Source organism: Podarcis pityusensis (genome assembly GCF_964106645.2).
Source record: "Podarcis pityusensis genome assembly, chromosome: 12".
NCBI lineage: Eukaryota > Metazoa > Chordata > Lepidosauria > Squamata > Lacertidae > Podarcis > Podarcis pityusensis.
The window spans coordinates 23225914-23239656 of NC_138037.1; the positions used below are offsets into that span (position 1 = coordinate 23225914).

The following is a 13743-nucleotide window of genomic DNA, read 5'->3' on the forward strand; positions in this document are numbered from 1 at the left end:
GAACGTTTACTGCCTTGAAGTAGATCGCATGCCCCTGACCTCCTGACCATTGGAAGATGACCTGTAACTCAGCTTGCTTAGAGGGGCTTGAATGGGGTTAAGACAGACAGAGTGGGAGACCGAAACTGTCTCTGTCTCTTTGCCCTCTACGCTGACCTGTACTTTGAAGTCAAATTAATATGTGTTAAGCGTCACCCTCTTTCACTTCCACCTCCTTTCTCACACTTTCTCTCAACCTTGAGATGTAAGGTCACCTTGATGTATCTTCTGAGAACAAAGGGACAAGCATGGCTTCTTTGTTTCTCCAACTAGTTACGTAGGTCTATAGAAGAACTCTTTCCTATCAAGAATGTACTTTTTCCATGTACCCTGCAGTTAGAAGAAGAGTTTGGATTTGATATCCCGCTTTATCACTACCCTAAGGAGTCTCAAAGCGGCTAACATTCTCCTTTCCTTTCCTCCCCCACAACAAACACTCTGTGAGGTGAGCGGGGCTAAGAGACTTCAAAGAAGTGTGACTCGCCCAAGGTCACCCAGCAGCTGCATGTGGAGGAGCGGAGACGCGAACCCGGTTCCCCAGATTACGAGTCTATCGCTCTTAACCACTACACCACACTAGCACATATGCAAAATGGAGAATTTGGTCCAATACAATGCCCCCCTCCTGTGACCCTCCAGATGTTGTTGGACTACAACTCCCATCTCCTTGGCCATTGGCCATGCTGGCTGGTGCTGATGTGAATTCTACTCCAACAACTGGAGGGCCACAGGTTAGGCATTCCTGTCTTGAGACATAAGCTTATTAGTGCTAGGTTATAGAAATAACACCTGGTCACAGTCTTAGTCTTGTCATTGCCTGTAACAGGAGTAGCTAATTTAGAGCCCTCCAGATGTTGTCGGCTAGGCTGACTAGAGCTGATACGAGTTGGAGCCCAACATCTGGATGGTGCCACATTGGACACTCCAGTCTACACCAACCAGGTCCACCAGCAAACTGTCTCTTGAATTTATCAGATAGAACAATAGTTTCCAGCTAAATGCACATGATATACAAGAGAGTGGGATAAATATAAAATTATAGTTTTAAACAACTCCAAGGAGATACAGATTCCTTCAGGAGGGAAAAATGCTTATTAGAGAAAGAGGACATTGCACTGCAGCAGGCATGAGCAAGCTGCCCATCTCAACACAGCAAATATTTATCTCTCTAAATGTAAGCATATAACAAGGATTAATTTTATTTAAAGCAAGATAATTACTACGGGTTGATTCAAGCTCTGTGGTGCAGAACCAAGCAAATCAGTGTGGCTTTGTTCTACATGCCTTTCTTGGGGGTGGCTATTTTATCCTCGTTTTCTTTTATCAAGATCTTGGAAAAATATAAAATGTTAATCTCATCATATATTATGCAGTATTCAATGAGAGTATAACACCCATGAACTGTATGCTGAACAATTTGAAAGGGAAATTGTCTTCCCCCACAGGTGGAAAACTGTTGTTGCTTTCCATACAGAAGATGAAATGTAACTGGAAGGTATTAATTTTGCCTTCAGTGTTCAACTCAGCTTGTATACACATGAGTAACTGCAAATCTTTTGCCTTTGTGGTATATCTGCCCTCTGTTTGTGGAATACAACGGTCTGCAGAAAATCAGTGTGGTGTGTTGCAAGATTGGGAAATTCAAATGGAAACTTTCATAGACAAATCTGAAATAGAAGAATTTGCTTGAGCATTTTCTCCTCTAAATGCATTTTGGCTTTACACAAAACTGTGCTTTCTCCACATGCACATGCAAAAAATACTGATTAAAAAAGTATCTGTAAATTGGGGGGGAAATATAACAAAGGAATGGTCATGTGAATTGAATTGCCCTGGAATTCCATGTAAATCTGTTCAGGACTGGCACACTGAATTGTAGTAATTTAGTTGTACCACAACTACAAACACTGTATTTTATTTTATTTTTTAAACCCAAGCGATTGGTAACTCTTGAAGAAAAGATGAAGAATCACATTAGGAAGTTTGCAAATACCACACAAGCAATGGTTACCGTACTTAGTTTCTGTATTAGCACAAATGGAAACGTAGCAGGCAATTTAATCTTCAAACTACACATAACTCCATTGCTTCAGTGAGTTGGAAAATTGGGAAATGATTTAAACAGGACTGCCTTATGCTTTCTGCCAGACTAATAGGATTTTACGCTAATGTAGCATTTAGACTTGTGGTATTCACCATGCAGCCTCACACACACACACAGTGAAGACTAGTAATTATAGCTGCTGTTCTCATACGAGGAAACTGTTCTCTAACAGGGCACTCCTATGCTTGAGTTAAACTGGTTGAGAGATCAAAGGATATGATGGAAACCCTACTACCCTGGTGGAATGTGAGATATGCTCATGGAATACCTGAAACAGGGTGGGATGGGGGAGGCTCGCATTTACATTGCATCCTATGCTCCTCCAGAGCACATCCATGCCACAATGGAACTTTACACTACTCCTGAACCCAGTGCAAGAAATTTCCTTTCCACTGACTTCAATAGGAGAAATAAATGTGGAAATGGCCACCTCCACGTTGACAGCTGCTCTGTCCATGCTGCAAGGATAGAGCATAGGATACAGTGCAACTCAGCAGTCAAGGCACAGCGCACCATCACCAGACCATAGCTTAGAAATGCTGTAATTGGGCAGATGATAATCCCTGGCCTCAGTTTACACAACCTTAAAGCTCGAAGGGGGGAATTCTGCTGAGCAGAATGGTGGAGAAAGGGACATTTTGCACAAAGCAGCACCTAAGGGAGCTTGAATATAGTGCTAGCACTTCTCTGCCTGGAACTCTTACACTTGTTCACCTTGGGACTGCGGATAGACCAATGGGGACTGGTCTATTTGGGTGAATGAGGCACTGCCCAACCAACCTCAGTCTGCCCTCAGCCAGTCTCCACTTTCCTGTTTCCTTACTTACAACCAGTTCAGGATGTGGCCTTGGCTGTCAGCTTCCTCCTCCTCTTCTTTGGTCTCAGTGTTGCCCTTGTAAAACTCAGGGGCACAAAATTCTCCTTTAAGCATTGGCACTGTATTTGTAATGGGAAGGTATGCCTCCTGGTATCTGAAAATGTGAACAAGTAGCTACTCATCACTTCAAGGATTTGAGCAGTGATCTAATCAGCAAAATGTCAAGATTTTGCATATGACAACCAAGACTTTTGGCACCTGAGGCGAACCATGAAATGGCACTGGCCCCACAGCCAGGGAAGAAGGAGTGAGTGAAGATCTACACTGGGAACAAGGGAGGAGTGACAACGTCCATCAGGAACAAGGAGGGGAATCAGCTCAACCTTACCTGATTGTTGAAGTAGGAATCAGAGGCTGTCACAGGAGGGAAAGCAGCCAGGTGGGTGCAGAGCCCAGGAGACCTCAGAGCCCACTGTTTCCTCCCTAGGGGTGGGAGGAGACCAGCAGCACTTCCTATTTGCCAAGTGGCTGCTGTAGAGGCGGCACTGGGGTGGGCTGCTGAAGAGGTGGCAGATCTGGCTTCCAAGGAGCATGCTTTCATTGGAGGCTGGATCTGCTGCCCCTGTAGATTCTGGCGCCCGAGGTGGTTGCCTCACCCTGCCTCATGGGTGGGCCAGCCCTGCCTCCTTTGCTGTCACGTCTATTTTGGTTTGCATTTAGTTTTCTGTAACTCAGAGTGCTGAAAGTCATTGTGTCATGTCTTTAAGGCTTTTGGATATAAAGGTATACCCCGAGGAATACTTTGGAATCTTTTGACTTTCTTGATCTGGGTATTACACTGATGCTTGGGGGCAGGGGAAGGGCAATTATACTTTTTTGATAGAATAGCATTTTTGTTATGGCCCAAGACACATAAAACTGAACAAATATTGGAAGCAGGTTGACGCCTAAGCATGCAGCATGCCCACTAATCATCCATCAAATTCCAAAAGCAGTAATGGGGACAGACCCTCTCCTGAAGCCCAAGGCTTTTTCCAGTCTTGCTAAGCTTACAGTTCCATCTCTTTCTCTCTGCTCCAATTCAAACCACAACTGCTGTCTCTCTAGTCCTCCCACCAAGTTGAAGGCTGTGTGACATTAAGATTTTAGTACTAGAGCACTTATAGAAATGATTCTGCATTTATATTTTGTACTGCTATTGCATTTTGGAAGATTTTATAATGTAAACCGACTTGAAGAAGCTTTGCTCAGAAAGGAGGCATACAATTATTTTTATTAAATAAACAAAGTTTTAAAAAGAATCCCAGAGAGCTTTCCAGAGGTTAACAGTGGAACCCTATGCATGCTTCCTTGCAGGCAAATACCATGAAGTTCAGTGGGCCTTACTTCCGGGAAAGTCTGTATAGTATTGCAGCCAAAGGAACACTGTGTCGGCTTGTTAAGTCCTTGATCACCCATCAGTTGTCAAGTGATGATTCACTAGTGATCATCAATGATGTCTAAAAACCACTATAATTGTACAGGAATGTGAAAGGTCTGCTCAGGGGATGCTAAAGCATCTCCAACAGTAGTGCTGTTAGGGCAGGAAATCAGGGCAGAGGTCCAGGCACAACTCAGCAGAATCAAAAAGTACCATCACCTAATGAGCTGGGCCAAGGATCTAAAAGGAGTAGATGAATCTGTAGCCCTCCAAATATTGTTGGACTCAAACTCACATCAGCCCCAGCCATCATGGCCAAGAACCAGGGGATGGGAGCTGAGGTCCACCAGCACCCGGAGGGCCAAAGCTTTCCCCAAAATTACCAAACTGCTCCCCTGATAGTTTGTTTGGACCCTAAACAAGAACCAGAAGGCTGAGAGGGAGGGAGTGTCAAAAGGAAAATGATTTGATACTGATTTATATATTGTTATGAGTTTTGGAGGGAGGAAGAAGGCTGTATGCGAGATCCTTCTAGCCCTTGGATCCAACAAGTGTTAGAATATAAGACAGCCTAGCTTCTTGTGTTGAAGTGATTGCCTGGGTGATGGGCCATTAAGAGAACCAAGGAAAGGGGGCTCTGTGTGAGAAGACAAATGGGCGGGGAGAGAGTTAGGAGGAGAAATCCTGAATTTAGAGTTCAGAGTGGCAGTGATGTGACCTAAAGTTAAAGCAGCAAGCTGAAGAGTGTCAGAGCAGTATTTGTTTTCTGTTTAAATCCAAGGCTGTACCTATGGGAGAAACAAGACCCTTTTGGGGTGCTAATGCTGCGAACCCCTTCATCGTAGGATCAGGTTGTATATATGTATAAATAAACCACCTATAATAAAGACGCCACAGTCTCCCCTGTGCCTCATTCCAAAAAGACGCTAACCCTGGATAAGTGCCTGGAACCTTTGAAATCTCACATCACTGGGATATTGGGATGGCATGCCACACTACAGAAGTAGCTTTGTATAATACTGTTATATGCAATACTGTATGTATTTTTGTAATATTTTGTTTAAGTTGCCTGTGGTTGCTCCGGTTTTTTTGTACACGGCTTAGAAACATTTTTAATATATTAAGCGGTATAGAAATCAATCAATCAAACCAGAATTGGTAGGGGGAGGTTTGCAAACACATCTTGTTGAGAGGCTGGATCCTTGGAGCTTAGGAGATACCAGGGAAGGAATCCTTTCTTCTCCCCTAATTTCCCCCACCTCATGATAAGTTTCGGAGGCAACAACTTATCCATGCTTACGTTTCCATTCTTCTCGAGCCCTGATGGCTAATCCATCGCAGCAGAGAGGCCAGGCCACGTCCCCCCACCTGCTCCAGGGGTCCTCCTCTTCCTTAGCGAGAGAGGCCTGGCGGCGAAGGGAGCAGCCCGCCCCCTTCCTCCAGCGCGGCGGGTCTCTCCCTCTCTCGCTCTCTGCTGGAGGAGCGGAGCGCGCAGGCACGAGGCGGAGGCGGGCGCAGGCGGAGGAGGCTCCAGGCAGCAGCGGTTGTTTTCCCCCTCCCACTCGCTTGCACATGCTGCCGAGCCTCTGTCGCAGCCGCGCCGCCAGCTGGAGCCGCGCTTCCGCCGCTGACCTTCCTCGCCAGAGAGTCCGCAGTGCCCGGCGATTCATCCGCCTCGCTCGCTGCTCAGCGCCGCGGCGGCGGGCAGGGAATGCCCCAGCAGCTCGGGGCGGCCGCTTCCGCCGGGACGCTTCGCGGACAGCTCGACCATGAACCCTCAGTGCGCCCGCTGTGGCAAAGTCGTCTATCCGACCGAGAAAGTCAACTGCCTGGATAAGGTGCGCGTGAGGGCGGGCGGGCGGGCGGGGTGCATGGGGGGAACAGGAGGAGGGCTGAGGGGAAGCAGGACGAGGGTGTATGAGGGGAGAAGGGAGCTCCCTCACGAGCTGCTTCTGAACTCCCTCGCTTCCCTGCCCAGCGTCATTTTGCTTCACCTGCTTGAAGAAGTGCCTGCTGCTCTCAAAAAAATCGGAAAATGCGTCGCTTTTTATTTTGTGTGTGAGGAGAGAGCGCTTCGGGGTTCCTCGGGGTGCCTTCGTTTTCTTCCCGCCCCTTGAACTTGACTCCCCCACCCAGGACGGGAAAAAGTGTCCGCCACTTGCACTTGTGAGGGGTGAAAAGGGAAGCGTAACAAAACGTAATAATAATTATAATGATGATGATGATAAAAAGCCAGAGCCTGCGAATTCCACCCCCACCCTTGCCTTTCCAGTTTAAGCGCGGGCTGAACGTTGCCCTTGCGGTTCCCCAGAGAAGAGCACGGAAGGGGCGCGTGAGGGAAGGGGGCGAGGCGGAGGAGCAAGGTGGTGGTGGGGCGGCGGCGGCGGCGAGGGAGCGCCACGAAGGGTTAACGGGGAGCCGTGAGGTGTCGGTGGTCGTGGGGGACGCACAGGCGCGCAGTGGCCTGGCGCTGGGCTCGGCTCCGCTGCCCGCTTTGAGGAGCTGGGCTGCGGTGGGATGAGAGGCTGGAACGGGGAGCTTCGCAGGTGGCCGAGCGCGCGCCTGGGCGGCTGCTTGTGCATCGGAATCTGCGCCGCTGCTCCTCCCCCGCCTCGTCCCCTTCCTCCTCTAATCAGCGCGGCGCTGGCGGGGTGGGCAGACGGTAATTAACGTGTCAACCAGCCACTGACGCATCGCGAAGCGCGCCCGCCGCGGTGGGGGCGGAGCAAGATTAAACTGGATATAGCCCCCCCCCCACCCCGGCCGTCAGTTTTGTGAGGGGTTTAGTCAGGTCCCCTTTCAATCCGTCCAGAAAGCTTCTCTAGGTTGGATATGCTCAGCAGGCAGCACAGTAGGTGGAGGAAAGCCCCCTCCATCCCTCCCCCGGTATTCCGCCCCCCGGGAAATGAGGGCCAAGCTGCCCGCCCCCCTCGCCCTCCTCTCTTTAGCCCTAAAGGTGAGTCGTCCCTTTGCTCCGGACTCGGAGCGGTTTCATCGCCTCCAGGGCTGCAGTGCAGAAGGAGATGCTTTGACAACGGCAGCTTCTTACGCAACTGCAGCCAGCTCGGGCGGTGTGACTGACAGGCAAGTCACAGGAGGGGGTGAGGCTCATCATCAGCATCCCGGGCATGCCCTTTTCTCCGAAATGAGGTCTCCTGTCCCCCTCCCCGTGGTGGTGGTGAGCACAAAAGCACGTTAGTCTGAAGAAAAACCGCAAAATATTGAGGCTGTGTCAGATGCCTCTGTTTCTCTGCACCTTCACCTCCCCAAAAGGGGATGGGCGCCTCTTAGACTTCAGGGTGGAGGTAGTTTCTGTAAAAGTACAAACAGGCTTAATGGGTGGTATTTGTTTATGCAGTGTTTTGGGATGGGTATTTGCTGAAAGATTTTCTTAAAGAAACCTTATTTCCTTCTGCTACTCAAAACAACCCAGAACCCATTTTTTGGGGTGTGTGTGTATATGTATGTATAAAACTTAGAAAGGTAAAGCTGCGGTCATCAGGGATGTGTGACAGGCTAAGGAGATGACGTGACTTATCACTTAAATAAACTGCTGCCCACCTAGTTAAATGATGACATGATGACATCCTAAATCTTCAGGGAGTCACCATTACGTTGGGCTTGACATATGTAATAGCAAAAATGCCCAGACTGTATCATTCACTTTAAAAGTCAGACAAATGGCACTTCTGTCACTTGCTTCATAGGGTGTGAGTGTTTATTTGCTGAAAGAGGCCTTGGATTGGATCCAGTCAGGCTAAGTCAGTTGAATTCAGTTTCCATTGAAGTTGGTGGGAAATGTAGTTAAGACATGACCAAGTTGCCTCATTGGTTTCAGTGAGACCCAAGTTCAACTAGCTTAGGTGGCAATACCAACTGTATGCACCTAGGAGACTTACTTCTGAGTAAACATGGTTAACATTGCTTTGTTAGTCTGGACCTAAGCCCAGGTGCAGTGAGCCAATGTTAACTGGGATTAAAATGGCCACAATTTTATTGATCATAGGCTTTGTCTTAGGCACTGAGTATACAGTCATACCTTGGGTTACAGACACTTCAGGTTGCACGTTTTTGGGTTGCGCACTGTGCCGAACCCAGAAGGGGTTACTTCCAGGTTTTGGCGCTTGCACATGCGCAGAAGCACTAAGTCACACTTTGCTCATGTGCAGAAACGCCGAATTGCAACCTGCACGTGTGCAGATGCGGAGCTGTGGGTTGTGAATGTGCCTCCCACATGGATCACGTTTGCAACCCGAGCATCCACTGTACATCCTGAATCAGTCTAGCTCAATTGCTGGCTAATTGATCCTTTAGGGTAGATCCTGGGTTAAAGAATCACCCCACAATGCAGATCAAATGGGGCAGACCCGCCAGGCTGCCACTTGGAAAGTTTTATGGCCTATTAGCCCCTGTCTGGGCCTTCGGATAAAACTTTCCCCATGGACCCCTTTACCAGGGTACCTTAAACATTTTGTTCCAGTTTTGACTAAGGGTACAACCGAATACCTTTTCTGCCCAAAGTTGTGACTGTTGCTATGAGGTAGGCAAAACCTCAAGACAGGCACAATTTGTCTGCAGACAAATTTCTCCCTGGTCCCGAATACCAATTAATTCCACAGCAAGGTCATGCTAGAGCATTGTCCACTTATCTCTGGGCAGGGCCAAAAGACACAGGGTGGGCGGAACATCCATTGCTGACTATGCTGCTCACTCACAGTGAGGAGGACCTGAGTGGAGACTAGCTCCCCCAGGTCTAGCTTGCAAACCACACCCGGCTGTGATTGGCTGATTTGAAGTTCAGTTTGTGGCAGGACCTCCCAGTAGACTCCACAACTAGCTGAGGCTGTTAGTGCCTCCAGAGGTCACTCGGGTGAAGACCCCTGTCCCCCTGCCCCCTCTGGTTTCCCGGAGGCTGTGCTGAGCTGCAGTCACTGCCACAGGAAAAATGCTAAAATATGTGTAGAAAATGTGGCATGTGTAAATTGAAAAGGTTTTTGATTTGCACAATGAAGTAAAACTCTGTAAAATTAGTAGAATTTTTAAAAATTGGAAATCCCTCTTTCATTGTGTAAATGGCAAATATTGGCAGTGATACCATATGTAACACTATGAATTCTTTTTCAGTACTGGCACAAAGGATGTTTCCATTGCGAGGTCTGCAAAATGGCTCTAAACATGAACAACTACAAAGGGTATGAGAAGAAACCCTACTGCAATGCGTAAGTGTCGCACATCGTCTAGTTTTACAGAACTGTACTGGATCTAAAAGGGTGTGTGTCTGGGCAGACTTTTACACTGTGCACATATTACTGTAAAAGTTAAAACATCATTAGATTGGGTGTTTTACTTGCATGGATAAGGGCAAAAGCACATTGGGTTTAACCCATGGAAGGGTTATTTTGGAAAAAGTGACCCCAAATCCAAAGGAGTCCCTCATTTTACACAAACACATTCTTTTTATGGCCCACTACAGTTTATAAACCACAATTTGTATTATCCTTTTTCACTGAAGGGCAGGAATAATATTTGTTTCATTCTGCTTATGGTTCTTTGGATCCAAACCTATGAAATTATAGTGGAGTCACTATGTGTACTTTTGGTCTACTTTGTGCTGTGAGAGAGGGAAACACTTGAGTATATATTGTGGGAAGCTTCAGTTGGTTCTGGTTCCCTGTGTACTTGAAAATGAGCAACATTTCTTTCCACATGTTATGGGCTATGGTACTAGTAGATGAACAATGTGGAATTTTCATTGTATTTTTGTAGTTGATTTTCCTGTGTAATGTTTTATTCTGCTGCTGAAGACGCTGTATTGTTTCATTGTTAATTGTGTTTTTATAATGAGGATTTCTTTCCATTATTTTTTTATTTGACTTTGTGATGTTTACAGTTTGTTGTGGTTCTAAAAACCAAATTTCATAGTGCACCTTAATTTCCATCTATTGATTTTGAGGCTTTAATGCAGGGATGGGGAAACTGTGACCCTCTGGATGTTGCTGGACTACAACTCCCATCACCCCTGACCATTGGCTTTGCTGGCCGAAGCTGATGAGAGCTGGAGTCTTATAACATCTGGCAGGCTGCAGGTTCTCTATCTCAGCTGTGGTGGGCTAAAGCATTTTATTGGTCTGCCTGTAAATGATGATGAGTTTTTTGAAGTAAAAATGAAATTGGGGGTCAGATTTTTTTTTTAAAGTATTATTGTTTGAGGAAAGAAATTAAAAAAAGCAGTATACAGATATTGTGGTCACTTTTTCAGAGCTCATATGCCTGCTGGGAACTTGTCATCCATTTCAATTATGTAGCTTTATTGCAGCTCATCCCTCGGTATCGGATGCTTGAACATGTCGTTCATGCTTGGTAGTGGCAATATCTCGGTTATAGCAGATTTCTATTTTATTGTGAATTCCTCTTTGCACAGTGGGGCATGTACTGCAGCTGTGTAGTTTGTCTCACCAAGGAAGTGCTGGTGGCCTACCTGTTCTGCACAGGTTTGCACTTCCCCTGAAGGATCAGATTTGCAACTTGGGGATGCTGCTAGATTCAGCTTTGATACTGGATGCCCAAATTGCATCTGTGGCGCACAGTACTTTCTACCAACTAAAGCTGGTGTGCTGGCTGCTGCTACTCTTGGACAAAGAGAACCTAGCCTATTGATGGCCACTAGCCATAATGGCTATGCTCTTCCTCCATGGCTGGAGGCAGTAATGCTTCTGAATGCCGGTTGCTGGAAACCATAGGAGGGGAGAGTGCTCTCGTGCTTAGATCCTGCTTGTGGATTTTCCACAGGCATCTGGTTGGCCACTGGGAGAACAAGATGCTTCACTAGATGGGTCACTGGTCTGATCCAGCGGGCTCATCTTATGTTCTTATGGCCAATGTTTCCAATGCTTTGGTTACTGCCAGAGCATTGGTGTGACTGTGACAGTAACCTGAAGATTTCTCAAATACTTAATTTAGTTCAATTGCTAGTCTACTAACTGGGGCCAGCTATATGGAAAACGTATTACCAGTTCTTAAACTACACAGACTGTTGTCCTACTTATGGACACAGTTCTGATGTTTATCTTTTTAAAGCCATAAACAACTTGGGACCTGATAATTTAGATAATTTAGATCATGTGCTTTCCCCCCAGAGGAGCCTGCCCACAGGCTGTAATTGTTTCCCAAGCCTCCTTGCTTTCTAAATATTGGTGGTGGAGTTGAGTGGCCAGAAAGGAGGATGTGGAATGTCCTCGCAAGAGACACTTGCCTGTCACTGAACCTGGTGCTCTTTTGCACCAGCAAAGACCTCAATTTATTTGCCCAGGACATCCAGCATGTCTCCTTGCTAGTTTTACCTGACCATTTCCACTGACTTTACCATTTCTGCTATGCCAATTTTATATATTGTTTGTTTGTTTATTGCACTTATATCTCATCTTTTCCTCCAAGGAGCTCAGTGCTGAGTACATGGTTCCCACTCCTTATTTAATCCCACAACAAGGTAGGCAAGAGGTTGTGACTGGCCTAAGGTCATCCAATGAGCCTCATGGCCAGGTGGAAATTTGAACCCTAAGCCTTGTGTCCCAGGTCTTAGTCCAACAATCCAGCAGATATGTTTTTTGTGTTTTTTTTAATAAAAAGTCCCATTTTACCATGTTTGTTCAGGACATTTTATGATGGTGAATTCATGCTTGTCAACAAAATTCAAACTAGTTTTTAGTGTGCTCTGCTTTGTACTGTTCCAGTTGCTGCTGTCTTATTGTTGTAATGTTAACAAAGTTTTAATTATTGTATTGTGGATATATGTGTATAGTGCCTTGAAAGGTAGAATATAAATATTAGAAATAAATAAAATCAGACACATGTTTGTACTTGGTTCCATGCCCTGAGAGTTCCTCCCTTCAGAACACCGAATTATTGGGTAATTAGTCTTATACTAGTGCACAGATAGGAAACCTGTGGCCCAGCAGCTGTTTTTTGCACCATACCTGCTATCATCCATGATCACTGGCCATGTTAGCTGTGTTGGAATCCAACAACATCTAGAGGGCTGCAGTAGAATGACTCCCCCCCTCCAAATAGCATCAGTATAAAATGATTTATTTCAAATTGCCTTCTCATGATGCCTGATATCTAAGACTACTCTTAAATGAATTTCAAATAAGAATGGGCACAAACACAATCAAAGTTGTGCACTCCTATCCCTCCTTTTGGAGCAAATGGGATTTAAAAAGGTTTAAGTGAGTTTTCTAGTTTGTATGCATGATGAGTTCTTGCCTGAGAGAAAACAGGGCTTTCTTTTAATCACTGGAAAAGGAGACTTGCCATTCCAGCTTGTGATTTATTTACCTGTTTGCTTTTTCATGTAGTTGCCCAAACAACATCAAGCTGCTGTTTACAGTAATGCTTTTAAAAAAAAAAGCTTGATCCTTTTAGTGTTAGAAGGAAACTTACGTTACTGTTGAGTTTAGTATGCAGTCGGAATGCTGGAAATGAAGGCTGAATGCATTTGGCAACTGAACTGTTCTCCAGTAAAAATATAATAAATACAAACAAATATAAGTGTCTCTTTAGGTGTGCAAAGAATTTTTGCACCAGACTTCCCCAACCTGATGCCCTTCATTGTTGTAGCTACACAATCTAGCTGATGTGATCCATAGTCAGGGGTGATGGGGGTTGTAGTTCAAAATATTAGGTGGCTTCCAGGCTGGAGTAGACTGATTTATAACCTAAAAGTAAAGGTAAAAGTAGGGGTGCAGATGGCACTGTAATTTAAACCACTGAACCTCTTGGGCTTGCCAATCAGACGGTCGAATCCCCGTGATGGGGTGAGCTCCCATTGCTCTGTCCCAGCTCCTGCCAACCTAGCAGTTAAAGCACACCAGTGCAAGTAGATAAATAGTTACTGCTGCAATGTGAAGGTAAATGGTGCTTCCATGTGCTCTGGCTTCCATTACGGTGTTCTGTTGTGGTAGAAACCGTTTAGTTATGCTGGCCACATGACCTGGAAAACTGTCTGTGGACAAACGCCGGCTCCCTTGACCTGAAAGCGAGATGAGCGCCGCAACCCCATTGTCACCTTTGACTGGACTTAACTGTCCAGGGGTCCTTTAACTTACCCTAAAATTGTACTATAAATGCTTTAATGAGTTGAAGGCCAAATAGTTGATCTTAATGTTCAAAATACATATCTCCATTATTCCAATGGAATTATTAGTGTTGGCAATGAATTTATTTAATAGTGTACACTTTGATCTGATTTCTTATACTTTTTAACCCGGTTGTCAGGTGTCTTTTTACTCTTAAAATACTTTTGCAAAAGACATAAGTTATATTTCTTATTTTTCTTTTTCTATTGGATTTTTAAAATAGATTTTA

The 13743-nt window shown here is 45.7% G+C and overlaps 1 protein-coding gene across 3 annotated transcripts in view; it reads left to right on the top strand.

Moving 5' to 3' along the window:
• The window catches only part of NEBL (nebulette), a 179149-nt gene that overhangs the window by 35458 nt on the left and 129948 nt on the right, over nucleotides 1–13743 (top strand). For 2 of the 3 annotated variants that reach the window (XM_080974405.1, XM_080974397.1), the window contains exons 1-2: nucleotides 5995–6218; nucleotides 9505–9599. In XM_080974405.1, the coding sequence (XP_080830531.1) occupies nucleotides 6150–6218; nucleotides 9505–9599 (164 nt within the window). In that variant the 5' untranslated portion in view covers nucleotides 5995–6149. Of the gene's footprint in view, nucleotides 1–5994; nucleotides 6219–9504; nucleotides 9600–13743 lie in introns of those variants that run through there. The other variant, XM_080974396.1, reaches the window with a different exon arrangement.